Source organism: Carcharodon carcharias, chromosome 5, assembly GCF_017639515.1.
Source record: "Carcharodon carcharias isolate sCarCar2 chromosome 5, sCarCar2.pri, whole genome shotgun sequence".
In the NCBI taxonomy this organism is placed as follows: Eukaryota; Metazoa; Chordata; class Chondrichthyes; order Lamniformes; family Lamnidae; genus Carcharodon; species Carcharodon carcharias.
The window spans coordinates 20,876,057-20,903,149 of NC_054471.1; the positions used below are offsets into that span (position 1 = coordinate 20,876,057).

Sequence of the window (27,093 nt, forward strand, 5' to 3'; positions counted from 1 at the left end):
AAATGATTTCACTTTTCCCAGCTCATAACTTGCTGTATTGGGGTCACAAATGAATTAATTTCCTCCTTATGCCTTTTGTTCTTTTACCTGCATTGGCCGCTGCTTTCATTCTTTTGCAGCCGCTCCGAGAGGAAAACTTGTCCCGACACAGAACGAAAGGGGGCGAGAGAGACAAAAGAGAGAAACGGCCAAGGAGCCATTCAAATGAGGCAATTTCCGCTCTCCGCTTCCTCTTTGTCTGTTTGTGTGGAGTGACCGGCGCCATTTTCAACTCCTGCAGCTTCACCCACTCAAGTGCGCAGCAACCCCGCCACCGCCACCATGTCTGAAGAAGGAAAGTTGTTCGTCGGCGGCCTCAACTTCGAGACAGACGAGCAGTCCCTGGAAGAGGTTTTCTCCAAGTACGGGCAGATCTCTGAGGTGAGAGTGATTAAGGACAGAGACACCATGACGTCCCGCGGTTTCGGCTTCATCACTTTCGAGAACCCGGAGGACGCCAGGGACGCGCTGCAGGCGATGAACGGAAAATCCATCGACGGGCGGCAGATCCGAGTGGGTCACGCCGAGAAAAAGTCGGGAGGTGGCCGCGGGTATGGTGGAGGCCGAGGCGGTGGCGGCTACGGTAGCCGCAGGAGAGGAGGCGGCGGCTACTGGGATAGTGACAGGAGCAGCGGCTATAGCGGTGGAGGCCGGTACGATACGGGAGACCGGGACAACTATTCGGGTGGGTACAAGAGCCAAGGTGGTGGTTATGGAGGCCGCTCATACAGGGACTATGACTGATCAAATCTAGAGAAGCATTTCTGCCAGATTCAGGATCAACCTCCCACCTTGTTAATTCAATGGCTCTTGGAACCGCAGAAAGCAGTATCTGATGAATTTGATTTGCCTGTTATGTTAAAATGCTAGAAACCCATTTTCACCATTGTCATGATTTAATCTTGTTACCTGTTGTTTAGCCTGGAGTACTGCCTTTTGTCGGGGCTTTCGACTCTGAACCTCCAAATACCATGTCGTTTTCTATATTATTTTAAAATAAGACCGATGTTCATTTCGACATTATATTGGCGACTTAAATCGCCACTGAGTTTCCTTTCGTCAGCTCCTTTTGGAATTTGTCGAAATCGTTTTGCTTTCTGGTGAGATTTTTCCACAATTCCATGCGGTGCAAAGAATGAAAGAGCGCGGAAAAGCACTTCACTCCCACTGTCTGGCCCGTCCTTCGGCACCATCTTATCTTTGGGAACCCGGACTGCCATTCTTAAGATGACTGGTCTCCGAGAATATTTTTCTTTTAATCGACTGATTTTCATTGAATCCGTTGTATCCACCTGTTGACTCAACCAACTCCTTATGAGGATTGAACATTTCTAAAAAAAAACAATTAAGCCTTGTGGCTTTGAATGAATTTAAACAACTTCACTTGGAAAATTGGCATGGGACTTCTAGGAACTTTTTTTTGTGGGGGAGACCTTAATTTGAATGTTGCCAGCAATGTGCCCGATTCCTTTTGAGTCATTTTCCTTGCCACTGAAAAGTAATGAAAGATTCCCCCTTCGCAGCAACGTTTTCATGTAATTTATTTCAAGACTCTTTGAAAGAAAACTGGTCTTTTGTTTTAAACTCATTTATTGAAAACTGTATACTGATTTTAAAAAAATCAATTGTCTTTTGTTGTACTTTCATCAACTGGCATGATCCTTTGAACAGAACATTGCCACTTGGGAGACAAATCTTTGCCAGTGGATTTATCTGAATAAAATGCAGCTTCAGGAACACTAGTGACTTGTCTTTGTTATAAATCTTTCAAATTCCTTCCAAGGAAATTAACCTGAAGATGATCCTTTTATTCCAAACTTGCCTCCTCCCATTATTTGATTTTTCTTAATTAAATGCTGAAGATTTTGTGGTGCAAAATCAAGAAAACTGCAAAGACTAAGGTAAATCATTGGTAGACTTATTTCATATACTTGTTTAAAACAATCTCAAATTTGCTTTGCAGATGCAAAAACACTGCATTATTAGTTCTTATTGTGAAATTATTTAACAAGATCCACATTAATTGCAGTTGTGAAACGATTGAGTAACATTTAGGTATCAGAACTCCAGCCGTTTAAACTTATGTCCTTTCCAAAGATGCTTTTTATTATGCTATCCATTGGGTGGCTGCCATTACCATCATTTGAGTGAGCTTGAATACTGTGTTGGCAATATATTTGATAGTGGTGATTTCAGCCAATGTGATAACAAAAGTAGTTGTAGGTAAATACAAATCAGGTGAGAACTCTGACGAGCCTCCCATTTTCCACCCTTGGTAAACCAGCTCATCCAAAACTCCACTGTCCATATCCTAATATATCAAGTTCTGTTTACTTATTACCTTTATGCTTGATGTTCTACATTGGCTCCCCAGTCCACCAACCTCTTGATATTAAAGTTATCATCCTCATGTCCAAATCACTCCATCACCTCTCCCCTCTGTAGTTTCCTACAGCCTTTCAACTCTGAGAAGTCTCCAATTTTGGCTTCTGTCTACTACCATCACTTACTGTCGGCGGCTGCGTCATCAGCCGTATAAGCCCCATGCTTTGGAATTTCATCCCTAAACTTCTCATTTAAAACATGCCTTAAAACCTACCTCTTTGACCGAGCTTTTTAGTCAAACCTTTTTCTAATTTCTCCTTTGCTTGGTGCTACAGAATTACGTGGTAATGCTGAATAGGTGAAATCTTGTGGGTCAGATATTTCTACTGCCTTATGGATATAATAATGTACAAAGTGTAGAAAACCATGATAGATCGTGTAGCATCTCTCCTTGCAGCATGATTTTTCCCTGGAGAAATATCCCATTGACAATGCTGTACATTATGTACATTCAAGGTCCATGATTGACCTGAAAAATAATGTTCACAACCTGGAATCCTATGTTAATGAAACCAGACTTGTACGTAGAATTTATAGAACTGAAGTGGGTCATTGGGTCCAACAAATTGATGCTCCATATAAACCTCATCTTGTCCTATCAATATATCCTTTTGTTCCTTTCTCACATGTTACCTATCTAACTTCTGCTTGAAATGTATATATGTTACTTGCTTCAAATGATCAACATGATAGCAAGTTTCACTTTCTCACCACTCTCTGGATAAAGAAGTTTCTTCTGAATTCTTAGTGGACTTATTTATAACCATCTTATATTTATGGTCTCTAGTTTTGGACACCTTACAATTCAAAACATCTCGACCTTATTGAACCCATTTGTAACTTTAAAGACCTCTTATCGGGTCAACTTTTCCAGAGAAAAGAGCATCTGTCGGATTCAGTCTTTAATAATAACTGCTCAGTTCTGTATTCATATTTGCAAAACTGCACTTTGTTCAGAGCTGTATCCTCTTTATAATAGGGCCACCTGAACTGTGCACAGCACTCATAAGTCTTGTCTAACTAAAGCTTTGTAAAGATTTAACCTGCCTTCTCCACTTTTGATTTCTGTCTCCTTAGAAATGTATATTCTATTGTGTTTGTATATTCAATGGCTTGATTAACATGCATTCACCCCCTTTAGATACTCCTTTTTCTAAGGAATACGTGGTCTAATTTTTCCTACCCAAATGTACAATTTCTTAGATATGTGCTAACTCATTCACAGTAAAGCAGGATTTGCTCATCTAATGAGATGAATGGCTGATTGTACACCTGTACTTTCTCAATATACCTTAGCTGAGTACAGAGAGCAGCAGCAGTAAACCTAACTGATAAAATGACTCCTCCTTCCACCACCCCCCCGCAAAAAATAGATTTTGACCAATGTCTCTATTAGCACCCAAGTATCAAGATGATGTGCGTTTCGTGGTACAGCTGGCTGACATTCACTTTGTGGGTTTATGCATAAGAAACAAAAAGTGAGTAAAGATAATGCAACGGGTGTTCTGTGATTTGGAGGAGAAACTTCGGTGACAGGGTTCTCATGTTCCTGGTGCCCTTGTTCCTCTGGGTAAGAAATGTCACAGGTTTGGAAGGTGCTGTTGAAGCCGAAGTCGGAATGGTGTCCTGATCTTGCCACGTGCAGCCATGGATTGCTTCGTTATTTATGAGGAGTTGCAAATGGAACTGAATACTTAGCAATCATCAGTACTTTACATCTTATGCTGAGGGAAGAGAAAGTCTTCAGCAATGTGCTGGGCCTGAGATGATTTCCTCCAGCAATCACAACCATTGCTCCTTAGAGCGTAGAAATTTTCCACATTGCCATTAATCTGAGGCCCCTTAATTACATATTTTGTCAAAGGTAGTCACCCTTGTCTCACCAATGGAATTCAGCTCTTTTTGTCCATAGTTGGACTGTGTTGAGGTCTGGAGCTAAGCGGTTAAGGTGGAACACAAACTGAGCATTAGTGAACAGGTTATGGCTGAGTAAGTGCCATTTGATAACACTGTAGATGACACCTTCCATCAGCTAATGAATGGGATGATAATGGGCCAGATTGTATTTGCCTTGCTTCTTGTGAACAATTTTCCAAATTGCTAATTCATGGCTAGTTCTAGAGCACAAGAATTCTTTAGCACTACAGCTGGAATGTTGTCAGGGCCCACAGACTTCGCTACATGAAGTTTACACAGAATGCACTTCTTCAGTTGAAAGTTACAAAACTTCAAAAGCATCTGGACTTGGTCCAGAATGTTCAGGAGGGAAAAAGCTTTCTGAAACATTTGTTCCAGAGGGTGATCACCTTACATTGCTAGGAATGGAGCAGCTGTAAATGAAGACTATGACCATCAGGGCAGGAAGCAACAGGTGAGAGTAGAATGTTGTTCATCGATGGAGCTGGATTTGGCTGAGAAGTATACCTGTTTAGGCACTGGTGATATGAACAAAAATGTTAAGTGATTGTTGGGTGCTGAGGGTCATGATAAACTGTACAGGTGAGTTGTTATTGTGGGGTATTCTCAAGTTGGGGAGGTTGAGATTCAAGGTCCCAAAGTATGTTGCTCTGTAAGTGTCTTTCAGAATATCACAGGAGACACAAAGTTCAAGAATGTAAGAGTGAGCAGCCAGAAGTTACACAGGTGAGAACCAATGGCATGGATTGGAATAGGTTCAAGGTTCTCTAAAAAGATTATGGAGCTTTAAAAACTGTAGGTTAGAGAGCAGATCCTCCAGGGCAGTAAAGTCTGGATTACTCCCAACTACATGCTGCAGAGATAGAAAGATTGACATTCTGCCACTCACTCACTGATTCTTGAAGAAAAACATGCATTTATATGATGCCTTTCACCACCACTGCACATTTCAAAGTATTTTACACCCAGTGAAGTAATTTTGAAATGAAAAGTATTTTGTAATATCTGACAGCCAATTTGCAAACAGCAAAGTGAAAATAACCATTTTTTGAGAGATGCTGACTGAGGAACACAGGATAACTTCACCTGCTCTTCTTTGAAATAGCACCATGGGATCTTTTACATCCACCTAAGTGGACAGAAGAGGCCTCTGCGTAAGGTCACATCTGATGGACGGCCACTGTGGTGCAGCACTCCCTCAATACTGATTGTTGTGCTGCGAGTCCTTAAGTGTGACTTGAAACCAGAGGCTATGAACTGAGTTTCTGATGTCTCAGGCACCGAGGCCACCTTCGAGACTAGGTGGAGCATACAGACAGGATAGCTATCAAGTAAATCAGACAGCCGCCCGTGTTGCTGTGTGAAAAGTAGATAGGGAAAGATTTAAATTAATTATGGGTGGAAGGGGAAAATCCACATCTAAACTTTTAAAAACTGGAAAAAATTAGTAGGGTACATGGTCAGTTGCCCTAAAGACTCCTGTACACAAATGCACCTAACATGGATTAAATAAATGAGAAGCCCAAATGTGCTTAAGGAATATGATCTAGTAGCCCATTGGATTCCTGACTACAAATTGGGCATGATTGGGAGCTGAATATTCCAGCCTTTAGGATCAGGGAAAGAGGAGAGATTAGCAATATTGATAAAGACCCAAGTACTGCTGTTGAAAGAGGGGATTTCAGTCTGGTAAGAGCAGTGAGAAAGGAATAGCAAACGATGCAAAACTGGAAGTTGTCTACAGAACTCCAGATTGTCTGCTTGAGAGAGGGAAGGAACATAGAAATACAGAGATCAGGGAAGCATGTAGTAAAAGGAATTAGGCAAAAATGGGAGATTTTAATTTTCACTGACTAGGAGATGTAGAACAGCACAATCAACAAAGAATAATTAAATATCCTCGCCATAGAACGCCCCCCCCCCCCCAATGATTTTCTAGAAATCTTCGAGATGGTTTTTCTGAGCCATATGGACACAAGCCAAACTAGATATAGAGATCAGTAACATAACATTTTGTTAACAATCTTAACAGCAATTCTGGCCACAATATGTCTTTGTCTTTTCACAGATGCTGTTAGATCGGCTGAGTTTTTCCAGCATTTTCTGTTTTTGTTCTGGCCACAACATGATTGAGTTTGAGAGGGAGAATGGAGTCTCAGACCAAGGCAAGAGATGAAAAATGAGTTGACCACAGTAAATTGGATTGAATTGTTAATGGGTATGTCTACAGGCAACAGTAGGAAGTATTAAAAGAAATATTTGGTATGGTGCAAAACCAGTGAAATGTCACTAAAAAGGAAAAGCTTGTCATGTAGTTAACTAATCATGCGTGACAAATGAAGGGACAGTACCAAGCTGAAGGAAAAGGCTTGCACAAATGCAATAATAAGTGAAAATCCAGCAGACTGAGAGCTATATAAAAAAAAAATTAACTAAGTGACACAAAAAGAGTAAAGTTGCAAAAATAAATGTCAGACTTTGTTTTCTTACTGATGGTGATCAAACTGTTTTGTATGTCAGATGTGTGTATATTTTACCCTTGGAATGATAGCCCTAATTTAAATAATCCCAGCAGCAAGCTACTTTGTGAGTTTTAAAATAAGAGAGGTTATTTATTATCCCACACTTACCCTGGAGATTTAAAAATGTCTCTCACGCTGTCACTCTCAAAAAAAAAGTTACAATTTGGGATTGTTTCAGTCTCTTTTGTAGTAGGCCCTCTAAGGTTCTTAGATGAGTTGATGCTTTGGCTGGCGCAAAGGTCTTAAAGCATAGAATTCTCAGTAAGCTGTGAGGCTTCTTGCAGTTGTATTGCTAAGATGTTGATTCTCAGATGAACTTCAAGTTGCAGGAGGTTGGAGAGAGTCCTCCCATTTTGAAGTTTTGGCTGTGTATTATCTTGGCTGCTTAGTTGATTGTTGCTGGTTCAGTGGCTTTCTGCTGGTCTCTTATGTCTCTGCAGAGCTGATTCTTGCTGTTTTAAAAGCTGGCAACAAACATGGCTGTCTCACCCATCTGATTTGTTACAAGTTCGAAGTCCTTTTCCAAAAATGATGGTGTTTGGCCAATAACTATCTGCATTGTGGTTTTCACACTGAGAACTTGAGGCAGGAAAGCTCTTTGCATTGTGATGGCCCCTCATCCAATCACAGTGAAAGTCAGAGGGATCCATTTTGCATTTGTATAACACCCATTCTGGCGAGATGGTGGCATAGTGGCATTATCACTGGACTAGTGTTCCACCGACCCAGGGTAATGCTTTGGGGTCCCCAGTTCAAAACTCACCTAGCAGATGGTGAAAATTGAAACAATAGATATCTAGAGTTGAAGCAATGATGATGACCACGAAACTATTGCCAATTGTCATAAAAACCCATCCAGTTCACTAATGCCCTTTAGGGAAGGAAACCTGTCCTCACCTGGTCTGGCCTACATGTGACCCCAGACCCACAGCAATGTAGTTGACTCTTACATGCCCTCTGAATGAGGGCAATAATTACTGGCCGAGCTAACAACACCCACATCCCAGGAATGAATATTAAAAAATTGAGTTTGTTTCTTTTTGAGCCTGGTGAAGCGAGGTAGATGAGTTGTCTACAAACAACTCACTGTCCACAGGTTTTGATCCATTCTTAAAACAAAGAGATGTGAATTTCACAAGTGGCTGTGATGTTCCTTCACACAGGGCCTCATGTTTAATCATCTTTTGGCCACAGACTGTCAACAATTCAAATGCCAAAAGTTACATGGTATGCTGCAGCAATCTTAACAGCTTTTATGTTCACGTTTTTAAAGTATAGCTTTAAAATTTGGAATATCTTTGGCCTGTCCTGTTATCTGACCCTGATAACCTTTGATTCCCTGGCTTAATAAGAATCTATCCAACACTGCCTTAAAAATATTCAATGCCCCCTCTTCCACCAGCTTCTGAGGCAGAGTTCCAAAGTCGCAAAACCTTCTGAGAAAAAAATTCTCCTCATCTCTGTCCTAAAAGGGTGACCCCTAATTTTAAAACAGTGCCCCCTAGTTCTGGACTCACCCACAAGAGGAAACATCCTTTCGATATCTACCTTGTCAAGGCCGTTCAGGATCTTGTATACTTCAACCAAATCACCCCTCACTCTTCTAAATTCCAGTGGAAACAAGCCCACTTTGTCCAACAACCTTTCCTCATAAGACAACCCACTCATTCCAGGTATCAATCTAGTAAACCTTCTTTGAATCGCCTCCAGTGCATTTACATCCATCCTTAAATAAGGAGACCAAAACTGCGCGCACTATTCAAGGTCTGGTCTCACCAGTGCCCTGTATAACTGAAGCATAACGTCCTTACTTTTATGTTCAATCCCTCTCATAATAAAGGATAGCATTCCATTAGCCTTCTTAATTACTTGCTGTACCTGCATACTAACTTTTTGTGATTCATGTACTGGAACACCTTGATCCCTCTGTACCTCAGAATTATGCAGCCATTCTACATTTAAGTAATACTCTGCCTTTTTGTTCTTACTGCCAAAGCGAAAAACTTCACATTTTCCCACATTAAACTCCATCTGCCAGGTCTCTGCCCACTCACTCAACTATCTATATCCATCTGCAACCTCCTCATGTCCTCTCCCCAACACACTTTCCTACCTATCCTTCTGCCATTTGCAAATTTAGCTACCATGTCTTCAGTCCCCTCATCTAAGTAATTGATGTAAATCGTAATAAGTTGAGGTCCCAATACAGACCCCTCTGGGACTCCACTCATCACATCCTACCAATCAGAAAGAGACCCATTTATGCATACTCTGCTTTCTGCCAGCCAGCCAGCCAATCTTCTATCCATACTAATATCTTACCCTCCTGCACCATGCACTTTTATTTTCCGCAATAATTTTTGATGTGGCACCTTCTGGAATTCCAAGTACGGGACGTCTACAGGCTCCTCTATCCACTGCGCATGTTATGTTAATATGGCAATCATCTTGTTAAAACCAATTACTGGTTAAACAGGTGATGTGCATTAATCATCCCACCTAAATAGAATAAAAAGGTACAGCTGGAACACTTTGGGTGGAAGCTACAAGGAAGTTCTTAGCACTGAGGAGTTGTCTTGGAAATAAACCAGCTTTCACCAAGAAACCAGCCTGGATTAATTCTTCCACCACAACCTCTTACTGTGAGTAACATGGTAGCAGAGGATGAACTTTAAGCTTTGCTGATTGATTGCTGTATATGAAGCTTTCTGTCTCAGTCCCGATAGCAAAGAAGTATACTGTTGCTAACAATTTAAGTTACAGAATGGCAGGACGACAGTGCAAAATCGCAAGCTTTGAATATCCACCAATTTTTTCTGACTCTGAACCTTACCAGCAATGGAAGGCTGAAGTTGAAATGTGGATCTGGGTTACTGCTATACCCTAGAAGAAGCAAGGTATAGCTTTGGCATTATCAAAAGTAAGATAAGGAGTAAATTATTTTCAGAGTGGAAAATGGATGATTTGGATCATGAAAAGGGATTAAACCATCTTATACAATTTTTGGATAAGTTCTACAGAAAGGATGAGTTATTGGAAGCGTATGAAGCTTGGCGATCTTTGATAGGTTTAAGAAATCAGATGATCAGTCCATGGAATAATATATCATGGACTTTGATAAATAGTACAGGAGACAACAGCAATTTGAACTTGAAATTCCAGAATTGGTATTGGCAGTTAAATTATTACTGTTTGCATTTCCCATGTCGATAGTGTTTTAGTACTAACAGGGGTTCAGTTCTGGGGGAAAGAACCTCTCTTAAATCAAATGGCTGCTGCCCTAAAAAAAATTTCTGGGGAAACAGTCATTCCCTGCCACTTTTTTAGCAAATGCGAACAACAATGCTATAAAACAAAGGATAGAGGATTCAATAGTGACTGAATTTTGCGGTTGACCAAGTATTAGACAAAGATTCCAATACAAAGATGGAGTTAGTGACAAGAGGTCTGAAAATGGTCATGACCCTAGCCAATTTTAGAGTCGGGACAAAAAGCGTGTCTGGGATGGTGACCGTAGATGTTTAAACCCAAAAAATGCATGGGGAACGGCTAGTCGGTGTTTTCGGCGTGAATCCCAGTACCATTACACGATGAACTGCCCACAGTGAAGGAATCATGTTTTTTAAGTAACCCACGAGACGGATTCATCTGAAACTGAAAATTATGATGGTGACTGCCATGATGGAATCACAATGATTACAGAGTTTGAATCCGGCTCTGAGTATCTTGATGGTAGATTCCTTCAACTGTGCAGCTCTGGACAGTGGTTGCATTTCTACAGTGTGCAGCATAGATTGGCTTGCCTGCTATCTGGAGTGTCTTGATGAGGCAGACCGGTGGAAGGTCGAGGAGTACGAAAGCTCTACCTGCTTCAGATTCAGAGATGACAATACATTAACATCCTCCAAACGGGTGATCCTCCCTTGTAAGATAGCAGGGATCAATTTGTTTATCAGTACTGATGTGGTTTCTAATGAGATACTGCTATTGTTGAGTTGATCTGCGATGAAGAAGGCTCAGATGATGCTAGCTATGAAGAATGATAGAGCAGTCATGTTTGGGGAAAAATGTGGATCTACATTTTACTTGCCACTAAGGAAGCCAGAGATTTCTCATCAAAAAGTTCGTTAAGTTTTTTTTAACTGCTGAGAATGAGAATTTGGTGGACAAAAAGATCATTTGGAAATTACATAGTTTGCACATCTGGTGCCACAAAAACTGAAGATTCTGCTTCGAGATGTGGGAATGGTCAATAAAGGATATGATGATCTTATTGAATAAATCACTGCTCAGTGTGAAATTTGGCGTAAATATCGCAAGACACCACTGCGTCCTGTTGTGAGCTTGCCACTAGCCAGGGAGTTTAACGATGCAGTGACAATGGACTTGAAAGTTTGGGACAAGGATAGGGTTTTTTACCAAACTTCATAGATACGACAACCTGATTTAGTCTATCCACTGTGATACATAGTAAAGACAAAAGGACCATTGTCGATAAGGTTATGGAAAAATGGGTAGGAACAGGATTAGGAACTCCAACGAAGTTCCTAACAGATAATGGTGGGGAATTCGCCAATGAGGAATTTGGAGATATGTGTGAAAATTTAAACATTGTAGTTATGCGCACTGCAGCCGAGAGCCCATTTAATAATGGTCTTTGTGAAAGAAACCATGCAGTAATAGATGACGTTATATAAAATATTAGCTGAGCCACCAGGTTGTAAACTGCAAATGGTGCTAGCATAGGTGGTGCACACAAAGAACTCTCTGCAAATGGTTGGGGGGTACAGTCCATATCAGTTGGTGTATGGAAGAAATCCAAAGTTACCTTCGGTGTTGTCAGATGCTCCCCTTGCTCTAGAAGGGACTCGTATTTAGCTCCACTTTTTCTGCTCATCTGAACGCTTTGTATGCGGGTAGAAAAGCTTTCATAAAGCTGAGATTTCAGAGAAAATTTGGCAGGCTCTACGGCACCACATAAGACCATCGGGAATACAGTTTAGACAAGGAGGCATGGTATATTATAAAAGGGAAGGCCAGAAAGAGTGGAAAGGACCTGGCTAGGTTATAGGGAGTGATGAGAAAGTAGTAATTGTGCAACACGGTAATCAAACTGTTAGGGTATATTCTTCACGTTTAATTGGTACTGACTATACCTTTTGCAGGTTCTGAACAGGACATAGAATGCAAAGAGGCACTTTGCACTTCACGTACACATACACTGGGTAGTTATGAGGAGCAGACAACAGCAGATACAGGGTTGACTGACTGTGAACAAAGTAATACTGAGGTACAGGACAACGCTATTCGTCCAAAAGGGCAATTACCCAAAGTAGGAACAAAGGTAACATACGTGCCAGAAGGAACCAGTGTGTGGAGGGATGCCACTATCATAGGGAGAGCAGGAAAGGCCACTGGTAAATACAAACTTTGGCTAAATGTGCAGGATGAAGGACAGGAGACAAGACTTATCGACTGGCAAACCGAGGTAAAGATGTGGAAACCCAGAAAGCGCAGTATGAGTTCTAACAGTGGACCAGAAAGTGGTCGTGACCCTAGGAAAAAATCCAGGACTTGCAAACGGAGTTCTGTTCGCGTGGGTGACGATCATATAGTATCGGTCCAGAAAGGGAGAGGAATGTGAGTAGAGGCCATAGCTTAACAAGGAGGACTAAAGAGCAAGCTAGCAATCTCAACAGAAGTAGTACTTATGACAGAGCGACTCTAGTAGCTGCTAATAAATTGGAAAGTAAGCTGACAAAGGAAGCCAGATGGAAAGAGAAAGTTGGAAGGAATTTGGGGTATATTCTGAAATATTTGACAGAGGACAGCCAGCTTTGTCTCACAGATGGATCTGTACAGAATAGGTACTCTCAGACGGTACATATAAGGCCAAAGCGAGATTAGTAGCCCGAGGCTTTGAAGAGACTAGGAGATCAAGATGTCAGAGTGGACTCGTTTACTGCGGGGAAAGTGAGTTTGAAGATATTTTTAGCTATTTTGGCATCCTATTCCTGGGAGTGCAAATCGATTGATATAAAAGGCTGTGTTTTTACAGGGGGAGAAGTTTCAAATGGAAGTTTTTTTGAAACCACCCAAAGAAGCCAGGGATGTAGAAGGAAAGCTATGGAAATTGAATAAGTGTGTTTATGGGTTAAATGATTTATCAAGAGTGTGATATTATTCTGAGGTCTGTATTGTTGAAAATAGGTTGCATTCAGTTAAAGACAGACCACGCGATGTTGTACTGGTACCACAAGGAGAAGAGTCATACAGACTCGAAACATAGTGTTCCTCTCCACAGATGCTGTCAGACCTGCTGAGTTTTTCCAGGTATTTTTGTTTTTGTTTGAGAAACTAGCTGGGATTTTTATCATGCATATTGATGATTTCCTGTGGGGAGGATCTGTAGAATTTGAACAATGGGTAATCGAGAAGATAAAGAAGGAATTCCAGGTCAGAAGTCAGGCTTCTAGGGCCTTTAAATACATAGGTTTAGACATTAAGCAGAGCAAGTTAGGAGTGACATTGAATCAACAATCTTATCTAGAAAATGTTAATTATATTACAGTAACTCATTGTAGATCCTCACAAAAAAAAGGATCCTGCTACCAAGAAAGAAATAGAACAGTTGAGAAGTTTGATTGGGCAGTTGAGCTGGTTGTGCACTCAGATTAGGCCTGATGCTAGTTATGATGTGTTGGAGCTGAGTACCATGATGAAACATGTTACAGGTGAGTAAGCACGGAGAGCAAATAAAACAGTTAAAAAATTAAATTCTGAGATGTGTGCTCAAGTTCTCAGCCTTGGGTGATCCAGAAGAAATGAGGTTGGTCATTTTTAATGATGCTTTATATGCCAATCTTCCAGATGGGTACTCCAGCACAACAGGGTTCATCATATTCTTGGTGGGAAAAAATGATAAATGTTGCCCACGGGCTTGGGAGGCCAAGAAAATAAAAAGGGTAGTGAAAAGCACCTTAGCTGATGAAACATTAGCCTTAGTCGAAGCAGAAGATATGGGGGTCTACTTATCCAATATATTGACAGAAATATTATTTAAGGGGCCATGTGGGAAAAGTTTGCCCATAGAACATTATGTTGATAACCGGTTTCTTTGGGACAACGTTCATTCCACGAAAAGTGTCGCGGAAAAAAGGCTACTAATAGACTGAGCCAAGGAGATCTTAGAGAGAACAGACATCTCTAAGATAAAATGGGTTGACAAAAGTCACCAACTATCAGACTGTTTTACGAAAAGAAGTGCCTGCTCTCGGAAATTATTAAATGTGTTGGAAGAGAGGTGTCGTATAACGATGCAATGAAAAATTGCTTTTGTTTTATAATTGTGTGTGTGTGTATATATATATATATATATATATATATATATATATATATATAATATGTGTGTGTGGTAAAAGAAATTCAAGAATAATATACGTGGAAATACATGACATTATTTCCTTCTGTTTTAAAAAAAAGTGTTCAAGTTTTTTGAGGGGTATCTGTTAATATGGCAATCATCTTGTTAAAACCAATTGTTAGTTAAACAGGTGATGGGCATTAATTATCCCACCTAAATAGAATAAAATGGTACAACTGCAACACTTTGGGTGGAAGCTACAGGGCAGTTAGTAGCACTGAGTTGTCTTGGAAATAAATCAGCATTAACCAAGAGACCAGCCTGGATTAATTCTTCCACCACAACCTCTTATTGTGAGTAACATGTTACTCCTTCAAAAAACTCCAATAAATTAGTGAAACATGATTTTCCTTTCACAAAACCATGCTCTCCTCAAAAATATTAGCTCAATTGAAATTTTCAAGGCCATAGATAAATGGAGTTCAGGAACAGAGCAGCCATGATGAGTAGAACATGGGGATATAACAATAATCATGGCAATCAATCTATATCAATTAGTCTACAAGAGACCCAGACATGGTGTGAGGAAACTCAGTTGTGGATGCCTGGAGAACCAGTGGCCCAAAGTCACCTGTTGCTCCCAACCATGATACACCCCAACCATGCTACACTTACTGCATAACAAAAACAGAATTACCTGGAAAAACTCAGCAGGTCTGGCAGCATCGGCGGAGAAGAAAAGAATTGACGTTTCGAGTTCTCATGACCCTTCAACAGAACTGTTGAAGGGTCATGAGGACTTGAAACGTCAACTCTTTTCTTCTCCGCTGATGCTGCCAGACCTGCTGAGTTTTTCCAGGTAATTGTTTTTGTTTTGGATTTCCAGCATCCACAGTTTTTTTGTTTTTATTTACACTTACTGCATGTCAGGTGTCAAATTACTCATATATTGTATTCCAAAATAGTTTTCAGAAAAATGTTTCTAATTTGAGGATTGTTAGATCAACCATGATCTCATTGAATGGCAGAGAAAACTTGATGGGCCAAATAACCTACTTCTCCTTTGTCTTATGGTCTAATTTCTTCTTGTAAATTTTTTGTCCCTGTGCGATACATTTTGCTTTAACAAATAATAGAGCTATAAAAATAATTAGCTAAGTGGTACAAAAAGAGAGTTGCAAAAATAAATGTCTGACTTTGTGTTTTCTTACTGATGGTGATCAAAGTGTTTTGTATTTCCCCTCAAAATGGTTGTCCCAATTTAAATAGTCCCAGCACTGCTTTGTGAGTTTTAAAATGAAGGCGGTTATTTATTATCCCACACTTGGCCTGGAGATTTAAAAATGCAATGTCTCACGCTGTCGCACTCAAAAAAAAAAGAATCGTTACAATTAGGGATTGTTTCAGTCTCTTTTGTAGTAGGCCCTCTAAGGTTCTTAGATGAGTTTATGCTTTGGCTGGTGCAAAGGTCTTAAAGCATAGAATTCTCAGTAAGCTGTGAGGCTTCTTACAGTTGTATTGCTAAGATGTTGGTTCTCAAGTGAACTTCCAGGAGGTTGGAGAAAGTCCTCCCATTTTGAAGTTTTGGCTGCATATTACCATGGCTGCTTGATTGACTGCTGCTGGTTCAATGGCTTCCTGCTGGTCTCTTATGTCTCTGCAGAGCTGATTCTTGCTGTTTTAAAAGCTGGCAACAAACATGGCTGTCTCACCCATCTGACTTGTTACCTTTTCCAAAAAGGTGATGTGTTAGGCCAATAACTATCCTGCACTTTGGTTTTCACACTGAGAACTTGAGGCAGCCAAGGTCTTTGCGTTGTGATGGCCCCTCATCCAAACACAGTGAAAGGTCAGTGGGATCCATTTTGCATTTGTTTAACACCCATTTGGGTGAGGTGGTGGCATAATGGCATTGTCCCTGGACTCGTGTTCCAGCGACCCAATGTAATGCTCTGGGGCCCGGGTTCAAATAACAACTGACAGATGGTGAAAATTGAATCAATAAAAATCGAGTTAAAAGTCTGATGACCACGAAATCATTGTTGTTGTCATAAAAACCCATCTGGTTTACTAATGCCCTTTTAGGGAAGGAAACCTGTCCTTACTGGTCTGGCGTGCATGTGACTCCAGACCCACAGGAATGTGGTTGACTCTTAAATGCCCTCTGAATGAGGGCAATTATGGATGGACAATAAATGCTGGCCTGGCCAGTGATGTCCATATCCCATGAACGAATATTAAAAAATTGAGTTTGTGTTTCTTTTTGTCCCTGGTGAAATGAGGTTGATGAGTTGTCTACAAACCTCACTGTCCGCAGGTCTTGATCCATCCTTAAAACAATGAGATGGATGTGAATTTCACAAGTGGCTGTGATGTTCCTTCACACAGGTCCTCTTTGTAATCATCTTTTGGCCACAGACTGTCAACCATACATGCCAAAAGCTACATGGTATGCTGCAGCCATCTTAACAGTTTTTATGTTCATGTTTTTAAAATATAGCTTTAAAATTTGGAATATCTTTGTGCCTGTTCTGGGCTTGGCAAAGCAAATATGAAACAAAAAGCTTTAAGGGATATTTAAGTTCACAGCAATGTTTTTATAAACATTATTAAATGGAACAGGGTCTAATTAAAAACAGGCATGTGAGCCTAATGAGCATAAAGAAGTGGAGGACTTGTTAAATGACCACTTTGTTTTCACAGTGGAAGAGGAGAACAAAACACCAGTAGTGTAAGAGAGCCTTCAGGACCTGATGGTTTCCATTCCTGACTACTAGAAATAGGTGAGTAAATTGCTGATGCATTACGTAATAATTATACAAAGCTCTCTTGACCCAGAAATTGTGCTTTTGGATTAGAAAGTTGTAAATGTCATAACCTTTTTTTGACAAGGGAGAGAAATACAGAAAATTATAGGATTTTTGTCAGAATAGAAAGGGAGAAACTGTTTCCAAAGGCAGGAAGATCAGCAACCAGCGGGGACAGATTTGAGATAAAATTTAAATTGGCAAAAATACCAGACTTGGAAACATGACTTATGTATTTTGCAAGGTGAGTTGTCGTCATAATGGCAGTGGCTGAAAAGGTTGTGAAAACAGATTTGAAAGTAACTTTCAGAAGAGATTTAGATATGAATTTGAAAAGGCAAAATACACAGGGCTATGTAGGGAAGTGAGATTAATTGGATAGTCTTTTCAAAGAGCTGACACATACACAGTACACCTAATGATTCATGATTATAAGCTAGTATGTGATTCTATGTCTGTGAGCTGGTGTACAAATACAAAAAGCATTCAGAACACATGGTATATTTGCCTTTTTCTAAGAGAGGCTGAAATGCAAAAGGGAGGTGATTACACTTCCATCGTACACACAGTCTTGTCTCGAGTTATGCATTCAAATTTGGGCACTGAACATCAGGAAAGATATATTGGCATTGGAGAGGGTACAGAGCTAATTCACCTGAATAATACCAGTGCTTTAAAATAACATTTGAGAACAAGTTGCATAAAAGACATTTCCTTTCCTTGTTTAGAAGGTTGAGGGATAATTGAATTAAGATGTTTGGAATGAAAAAATGTTTCAATAGCACAGGTACAGAATAACAACTACTTTTGGTGGGGGAAATCCAGAAAAAATTAGAATAATCTTAGCTAGGTTATTTCAGAATGAAATTAGGAAGGACTTTTTCACACGAAGGGTAGTGGAAATCTGGAATTCTCTCACCAAAAATGTTAGCTCAGTTTAAATTTTCAAGACCATAGATAAATGGAGTTCAGGAACAGAGCAGCCATGATGCAATAGAACATGGGGACATAATAATCATGGCAATAAATCTATATCAATTAGTCTACAAGAGACCCAGACATGAGGTGAGGAAACCCAATCACCTGTTGCTCCCAACCATGCTACACTTACGACAGGTCAGGTGTCAAATTACTCATGTATTCCAAAATAGTTTTGAGAAGAATTTGCCTAATTTGAGGATTATCAGATAAGCCATGGTCTCATTGAATGGCGGAGCAGACTCGATGGTCCAAATGGGCAACTTCTGCTCCTACGTCTTATGGTCTTATTTCTTTTAGTGAATTTTTTTGTCCCCGTGCGATACATTTTTTGTTTCTCAGCATTGAGTTTTGTCTGCCACTTTTCTGCCCAGTACTGAAGTATATTCAAATCAACATCCTGGGGGGGTTACTATTGATCAGAAACTGAACTGGATCAGCCAAATAAATACTGTGGCTACAGGAGTAGGTGAGAGCCTGAGAATTTTGCACAGAGTAACTCACCTCCTGACTTCCCAAAGCCTGTCCACCATCATCAGGCACAAGTCAGCAGTGTGGTGGAATACTCTCCTTGCCTGGATGAGTGCAGCTTCAACACTCAGCTCAACACCAACCAGAACAACTAGATTGGGACCCTATCAACCACCTTGAACATCCACTCCCTCTATCACCGATGCACAGTGGCAGCAATGTGTGCCATTTAAAAGAAGCACTGCAGCAATTCACCAAGACTCCTTCAACAACATCTTCGAAACCCATGATCTCTGCCACCTATGCATGAGAACACCATTACCTCTAAGCCATGCACCATCCTACTTGGAAACTCACCAAGGTGCCTTCAACAACGTCTTCCAATCCCATGACCACTGCCACCTGTGCATGGGAACACCATTACCTGCAAGTTCCCCTCCAAGCCACGCACCAGCCTACTTGAAAATATATCACCGTTCCTTCATTGTCACTGGGTCAAAATCACTGGGTCACTGGGTAACTACATCACATGGAGTGCAGTGGTTCAAGAAGGCAGCTCACCACCACCACTTCAAGGGCAATTAGGGATGGGTAATAAATGCTAGCCTAGCCAGTGACACGTGTGTAGATGGCAGTATGGCAACATCCTGGACCATGACATTTGTCTTTCTAATGCTTATGGTCAAACCAAACTCTTTGCAGGCATGAGAGAGTCCGTCCATTTGCTGCTAAAGGTGTTCCTCAGTATGGAATGTTAGTACAGTATCGTCAATGTAGAGCAACTCTGATGAGGAATTGGCGAGACCTTGTCTTGGATCTCAGGCATTGAGTAGCTTTGGCATGCAGCCAATTTTCTCCAGAAGCTAAAATAGAAGCCCCCACCTTCACCCATTACTGCCACCCCTCCCCATGGTTGAATGCCCTTGTGGTCTCCTTTGTACATGGCATTTCTCTTGTAGCTGCCATGATGAGATGATCATCACATAAATACACAGTAATCAGCCCCTGTCCCCTTCCCAACATATACACATACATATTCAGCCCTGCTCTCTCCCACCTTTTGGTCTAGTTGCCAGTGCATATGATTCACAGTGGCTAACCCGGGTTAAGGAGCAGAACCAACCTCTGGTCACCAATCTCTAATGCAGAGCCTGGGTACAACAGGCAGACAGTAGCAGAAACACGGCAAAGTTTGAAGCTGTCAGTCATCTTCCTGGCTCAGCCGCATGACCACCTGGTTTTTCCGCATTTACTGAGTTAATACTTGCCAGCCCCAGTCTGTGCCAAGTTGTCACAGAAATATCGCGGACCTGCTTCGCACTCGCTGATAACTGTATTTTCTAATGTTAAAGAGTGCAATATTTTGGAAACATGGAAAATGGCCTGGTGTTTCAATCCCAAAGCCCATGAAGCTGAATGTTCTCAGGAGCAAGGCTTGATCCTCTCTGTTTTTGTAGAAGCAGACAAATACATATTCCATCTTCATTTTCTCCTCAGCAAATTCTAACAGCACAGTTAACTCTTCTTTGCTTCCTTCTGCCAAAACACCATTAGGAATTTCCACAAAGAGTTTCTTATTGGAGAAAACTGCATCCCGTTTGGAGACCTTTGAGCTGTTCGCTTGTACTGAAAATGGAGAACGTTCTGCTTTCCATTTGCTGGTAGCTCTTGCGTTACAGTTAACTTCTCATCTGTGTGTAAGAGCGCGGTAAGAGTGTAATCCCTTCCATTCCCTCGCCCACCCGGGATCTTCACTGGTGGGTGAGGGGCATCAGGAGCACCACAGAGGCCCTGGACTGAGGTGCCTGCAGTGCTGTTGCTAAGATGCACCACTCAAGGAAGGAATACTACTCTTCTGGGTATTTATCATGGCAGAAGTTAGGCTCTTGTCTCTTTATTTCCGAAGTAGTGGCTGTTGAGTATCTGTTCGACGGAGCTTCTCACCATCCGGCCGCAGACAGAGCCCGCTCACTGAGTTATGCTGCCATTGGCTGTCTCTCCATCCACTCTGCACCCCCCACCTTCCAGGACCTTCATCAAGCACAGTCCATTGTTCTTCAAAATTGGAATATTAGAATTTATGGTTTGCGAGCTGAGAGTGCAATTAGACATTAGTGTCAATGGTATAAATTAAGGTTAAGCACATGCAGCTGAAGGGTATTGATTGGATGATTACTTCAGCACATATAAATTGACACTGGGGTGGGAGTAGAGTTAGCAGCTATACACTTTTTAAAGTTTCACTCAGTTTTAGATTTATTCAGAGTGAAGTTTGGCTTCTGATCTCCTTCACCAACTGGCTGTCAGGAGTTTTACAACTAGGGGCTAACTTGGAAGCACTGACACAAGGATTTTATGATTTGTTTCTGTGCTGTAACCATCTATGACCCCATATCTGCCGAGTTAGTTGAACTCAGCTGGCACAGCAATTGGCAGCAACAATTGGCCTCGCCAGCTTGGATTCTGGTGTCCCCTATCCATCACCAACAAATTAAACAATTCTACTGTGTAGTTTATAATTTAGGATTGATTTAGAACACTGTCAACTTGTGACAATCTCAAACAGTTGTTTTTGATATCTAATTGCCTGGTAATCAGTAAAGCAGAAATATGTATACAAAAGCAAAATCCTGTGAATGCTGGGAATTTGGCGAAAAAACAAAATGCTGGAAATACAAGGTTGGGTAGCATCTGTGGAGAAAAAAATAGGGTTGATGTTTCAGGTCAATGACTTTGCATTAGAGCTGGGAAAAGTTAGAAATGCAATAAATTTTAAGTAGGTGAAAAGAGCAGTTCTGTGATAGCTGGAATAAGGGTGTCATTAAATGACAAAATAAATTGTTTTGCCGAGACGAAGAGAGTGATAATGGTACAAGAAACAAAAGATGTGTCCTGAGGAGGTGTGCAGGGCAAAGTAATGAATAGCTGCTGTTCAAAAGCAGAAACGAGAAAAATAAGGGTAAGACTGAAAAATGCAAAGCGAAGGAAACAAAATGGGGCCAGAGCTTAGTCTGAAATTGTTGAACTCAGTGTTGAGTCCAGAAGGTTACAAAGTGTCTAACCGAAAGATGAGGTGATGTTCCTTGAGCTTGTGTTGAGCTTTATTGGAACACTGCATTAGGCCAAAGACAGTAATGTCAGCATGAGAGCAAGGTGGGGAATAAAAATGACAGGCTACTACAGGAACAGGAAGCTGGGGGTCATGCTTACAGGCTGAATAGCGATGTTCCGCAAAGTGGTCACCCAATCTCCATTTAGTCTCCCCAGTGTAGAGCAGACTGCATTATGAACAGCAAATACAGTATACTAAATGCAGAAAAATGCATATAAATCACTGTTTTACTTGAAAGGCATGTTTGGGGCCTTGACAGTGAGGAGAGAGATGGTAAAATGGCAGGTGTTACATCTACATTTGCATGAAAGGTGGTGTGTGAAGGGAACAGGATGTTGGGGTGATGGATGACCAGGATATCACGGAGGGAACAATCCCTTTGGAATGCTGAAAGCAGGGGTGTGGGAGAGATGATGTGCTTGGTGGTAGCATCAGCTGGAGCTGCTGGAGGATGATCCAATGAATACCAAAACTGGCCCACAAGTTCAGCTACTGGGAATTGTGTTGAGTTTGAAAGAGAAGTGAGGAAAAAATACAGTGACATCACAGTAAAGAAGTACTTTGGATGGTGAGTATCTGCATTAAGGGTCTTTATGCAAATAGCCAGATTAATTAACTACTTTTAGGAAAGGTGCGTAAATAGCTGCATTATAGAAAAACATTAAAAGTTTGCAACTAACTTGAAGGCACAGGAGAAGGAGCTGGTTGGTGAATAAGTCTACCTTACTTTCTAGTCTCTTGTTTATAGTAAATAGTTCAAAAGTACACCTAAGGTATGATATTGATATTGTGGCATTTGTGGGGTCATGGACACTTCATATTGCCTAGCTGCAACAACAATCAGGAAGCTTGACAACATCCAGGTCAAAGCAGCCTGCTTGATAGGCACCCTTTCGACAAAAATTCACACCCTCCACGCCCGACGCACAGTGGCAGCAGTGTGCACCATCTACAGGATGCACTGCAGGGACTCACCAAGGCTCCTTAAGGAGCACCTTTTAAATGCATGACCACCACCATCTGGAAGTTCCCCTCCAAGCCATTCACCATCTTGACTTGGGAATATATCGCCATTCCTTCACTGTTGCTGGGTCAAAGCGCTGGAACTTTCTCCCTAACAACACTGTTGGTATACCTACACCACAGGGACTACAGTGGTTCAGGAAGGCAGCTCACCACCACCGTCAAGGACCATTAGGGATGGGAAATAAATGTTGGCTTAACCAGCGACGCCCACGTCCCAAATGAATAATAAAAAAACTGAGACGTCCAATGCCTTCCATGATGGCATTGAAATTAGATATCGCGTGGACAGAAACTACTCAGTCTGAGATGACTCCAGGCAAAGACCAAGGTCTCCAAGGAGATAATTTGTAACTTCCTGTTTGGCAGTGACTGTGCACCAGTTGCTGGTTCATCGGTGGACATGATATGTAGCATGGACTTGTTCTCTCTTATACAACAACTTGAGCCTTATTGTCAGCATGAAGAAAACTGAAATAGTGTACCAGCCTGCTCCAGGAAAGCCCCATCTCGAGCCCATGGTTTCATTCCATGACCAGAGCCTGTCAGCAATGAATAAGTTCATACCTCAGTAGGATCCTGTTGAGCTGCCTATGTTGATGACGAGACACATGCAAGAATTGACAAAGCAAATGTAGCCCTCGGCAGATTTCGAACATCATCTGGGAATTGGAGAGAAGTAAGTCTGCCTACAAAACAAAGTCTATACAACAATAGAACTCCCAGTTTGCTCCACGCATGTAAGACTTGGACTGTGTACCAGCGTCATGACAAAAAACTCAACCATTTTATTTGATCTATACTGAAGACCAGATGGCAGGGTAATATATCAGACATATTGTATGGAGCCAATTGCCATTAAGTTGGGCTGCTCATGGAACAAGAACACCTGACACTAGCTTATCAAAGTGAATCTTCAATGGCGAGTTTGATTCTGGGGCGTGCTTTCATAATGGTCACCCGAAGCTCTTCAAGGACATTATGAAGGCTTCACTTCGAAGTTTTGATATTGACTTCGCATCCTGGGAGAAGCTTGCCCAGAATCGCAGCACCTGATGCAACCAATTAAAAAATGGTGCCGCCTCCTTCGAAAGCAAGCTCATATCACAGAGCACAAGAGAAAAAGCAAACAATGAGCTCATCCAACCCACAATCATCTGCAGTATCTTGTCCCACTAGCAGCAGAACCTTCCAGTGCAGATCAGCCTCAGCGGTTACCTATGTACGCACCAGAACCCTACCAAACACCTCAGTTGCTGAACAAGGACATCTTCACTTCGAAGGGCAAACAAGAGAGGAAGAGGCTGGTGCGGAACATAAACACGACCACAGAGCAGTTTCTGTAATTCTGTTCAAATACTGTATAATATGATGCTGTGTGTCTTATCAAACATTTTAAAAAATTCATGGATGGGATGTGGGTATCGCTGGCTAGGTCGGCATTTATTGCCCATCCCTAATTGCTGGTGATAAGATTGTGGTGAGCTGCCTTCTTGAACTGCTGCAGTCCTTGTGGTGTGGGTACAGCCACATTGCTGTTAGGGAGGGAGTTCCAGGATTTTGACCCAGTGATGGTGAAGGAATGGATATTTCCAAGTCAGGATGATGGACTGCAATGGTTCAAGATGGCAGCTTAGCACCACCTTCTGAAGGGCAACTAGGGATGAGCAATATCCAGCCAGTGCAGCCCACATCTCATGAATGAAAAAAAAACTTTGGGGCCATATGATGGAAGGAAAGTAATTGATGAAGCAACTGAACATGGTTGGATTGAGGAACTCCTGCAGTGATGTCCTGGAGCTGAGATGACTGACCTCCAACAACAACCTTCCTTTATGCTAGATATCACTCTAACCAGCAGTTTTCCCACTGATTCCCATTGACTCCAGCTTTGATGCCACACTTGGTCAAATGCTGCCTTGATGTCAATGGCAGTCATTCTCCCCTCAGGAGTTCAGCTCTTTTGTCCAAATGATTTCACTTTTCCCAGCTCATAACTTGCTGTATTGGGGTCACAAATGAATTAATTTCCTCCTTATGCCTTTTGTTCTTTTACCTGCATTGGCCGCTGCTTTCATTCTTTTGCAGCCGCTCCGAGAGGAAAACTTGTCCCGACACAGAACGAAAGGGGGCGAGAGAGACAAAAGAGAGAAACGGCCAAGGAGCCATTCAAATGAGGCAATTTCCGCTCTCCGCTTCCTCTTTGTCTGTTTGTGTGGAGTGACCGGCGCCATTTTCAACTCCTGCAGCTTCACCCACTCAAGTGCGCAGCAACCCCGCCACCGCCACCATGTCTGAAGAAGGAAAGTTGTTCGTCGGCGGCCTCAACTTCGAGACAGACGAGCAGTCCCTGGAAGAGGTTTTCTCCAAGTACGGGCAGATCTCTGAGGTGAGAGTGATTAAGGACAGAGACACCATGACGTCCCGCGGTTTCGGCTTCATCACTTTCGAGAACCCGGAGGACGCCAGGGACGCGCTGCAGGCGATGAACGGAAAATCCATCGACGGGCGGCAGATCCGAGTGGGTCACGCCGAGAAAAAGTCGGGAGGTGGCCGCGGGTATGGTGGAGGCCGAGGCGGTGGCGGCTACGGTAGCCGCAGGAGAGGAGGCGGCGGCTACTGGGATAGTGACAGGAGCAGCGGCTATAGCGGTGGAGGCCGGTACGATACGGGAGACCGGGACAACTATTCGGGTGGGTACAAGAGCCAAGGTGGTGGTTATGGAGGCCGCTCATACAGGGACTATGACTGATCAAATCTAGAGAAGCATTTCTGCCAGATTCAGGATCAACCTCCCACCTTGTTAATTCAATGGCTCTTGGAACCGCAGAAAGCAGTATCTGATGAATTTGATTTGCCTGTTATGTTAAAATGCTAGAAACCCATTTTCACCATTGTCATGATTTAATCTTGTTACCTGTTGTTTAGCCTGGAGTACTGCCTTTTGTCGGGGCTTTCGACTCTGAACCTCCAAATACCATGTCGTTTTCTATATTATTTTAAAATAAGACCGATGTTCATTTCGACATTATATTGGCGACTTAAATCGCCACTGAGTTTCCTTTCGTCAGCTCCTTTTGGAATTTGTCGAAATCGTTTTGCTTTCTGGTGAGATTTTTCCACAATTCCATGCGGTGCAAAGAATGAAAGAGCGCGGAAAAGCACTTCACTCCCACTGTCTGGCCCGTCCTTCGGCACCATCTTATCTTTGGGAACCCGGACTGCCATTCTTAAGATGACTGGTCTCCGAGAATATTTTTCTTTTAATCGACTGATTTTCATTGAATCCGTTGTATCCACTTGTTGACTCAATCAACTCCTTATGAGAATTGAACATTTCTAAAAAAAATAATAATTAACCCTTGTGGCTTTGAATGAATTTAAACAACTTCACTTGGAAAATTGGCATGGGACTTCTAGGAACTTTTTTTTGTGGGGGAGACCTTAATTTGAATGTTGCCAGCAATGTGCCCGATTCCTTTTGAGTCATTTTCCTTGCCACTGAAAAGTAATGAAAGATTCCCCCTTCGCAGCAACGTTTTCATGTAATTTATTTCAAGACTCTTTGAAAGAAAACTGGTCTTTTGTTTTAAACTCATTTATTGAAAACTGTATACTGATTTAAAAAAAATCAATTGTCTTTTGTTGTACTTTCATCAACTGGCATGATCCTTTGAACAGAACATTGCCACTTGGGAGACAAATCTTTGCCAGTGGATTTATCTGAATAAAATGCAGCTTCAGGAATACTAGTGACTTGTCTTTGTTATAAATCTTTCAAATTCCTTCCAAGGAAATTAACCTGAAGATGATCCTTTTATTCCAAACTTGCCTCCTCCCATTATTTGATTTCTCTTTCTTAAATGCTGAAGATTTTATGGTGCTACTCAAGAAAACTGCAAGGACTAAGGTAAATCATTGGATAGACTTATTTCATATACTTGTTTAAAATGATCTCAAATCTACTTTGCAGACGCAAAAACACTGCATTATTAGTTCTGATTGTGAAATTATTTAAGATCCACATTAATTGCAATTGTGAAACAATTGAATAACATTTAGGTATCAGAACTCCAGCTGTTTAAACTTATGTCCTGTGTCCTTTCCAAAGATGCTTTTTATTATGCTGCCCATTGGGTGGCTGCCATTACATCATTTGAGTGACCTTGTCCATGTGTGAGTGAGCTTAAAGCACTCTGTTGGCAATATATTTGACAGTAGCGGTGATTTCAGCCAATGTGATAACAAAAGCAGTTGTAGCTAAATACAAATCAGGTGAGAACTCTGACAAGCCTACTATTTCCACCCTTGGTAAAGCAGCTCATCCAAAACTCCACTGTCCATATCCTAATATATGAAGATAAAAGCAAAATACTGCGGATGCTGGAAATCTAGAACAAAAACAAAAATACCTGGAAAATCTCTGCAGGTCTGACAGCATCTGTGGAGAGGGATACAGTTGATGTTTCAAGTCCG

At 41.6% G+C, this 27,093-nt stretch overlaps 2 protein-coding genes across 2 annotated transcripts in view; one reads left to right on the plus strand and one right to left on the minus strand.

Annotated features, from left to right (window-relative positions):
• The window catches only part of soul4 (heme-binding protein soul4), a 92,136-nt gene extending 91,923 nt beyond the window's left edge, over nt 1-213 (minus strand). The window contains exon 1 of the mRNA XM_041188341.1: nt 88-213. Coding sequence (XP_041044275.1) covers nt 88-200 — 113 coding nt within the window. The 5' untranslated portion in view covers nt 201-213. The remainder of the gene's footprint in view (nt 1-87) is intronic.
• Nucleotides 214-218: 5 nt separating this feature from the next.
• On the plus strand, nt 219-26,364 carry LOC121278121 (nuclear localization sequence-binding protein-like). Its single transcript, XM_041188209.1, has 6 exons — nt 219-781; nt 12,029-12,207; nt 12,310-12,459; nt 13,465-13,597; nt 23,797-23,959; nt 24,841-26,364. The coding sequence occupies exons 1-6, from the start codon at nt 322-324 to the stop codon at nt 25,367-25,369; spliced, it is 1,614 nt and encodes a 537-aa protein (XP_041044143.1). The 5' UTR covers nt 219-321; the 3' UTR covers nt 25,370-26,364.
• Nucleotides 26,365-27,093: the final 729 nt, after the last annotated feature.

What these genes read in the sequence shown, in the direction of transcription:
- LOC121278121 (XM_041188209.1), top strand. Translation starts at nt 322, where the DNA reads ATGTCTGAAGAAGGAAAGTTGTTCGTCGGCGGCCTCAACTTCGAGACA. An exon ending in CTCATACAGGGACTATGACT is followed by an intron (nt 782 to 12,028) that starts GATCAAATCTAG and finishes TACCTTTTGCAG; the next exon opens with GTTCTGAACAGGACATAGAA. An exon ending in GCAAACGGAGTTCTGTTCGC is followed by an intron (nt 12,460 to 13,464) that starts GTGGGTGACGAT and finishes CACAAAAAAAAG; the next exon opens with GATCCTGCTACCAAGAAAGA.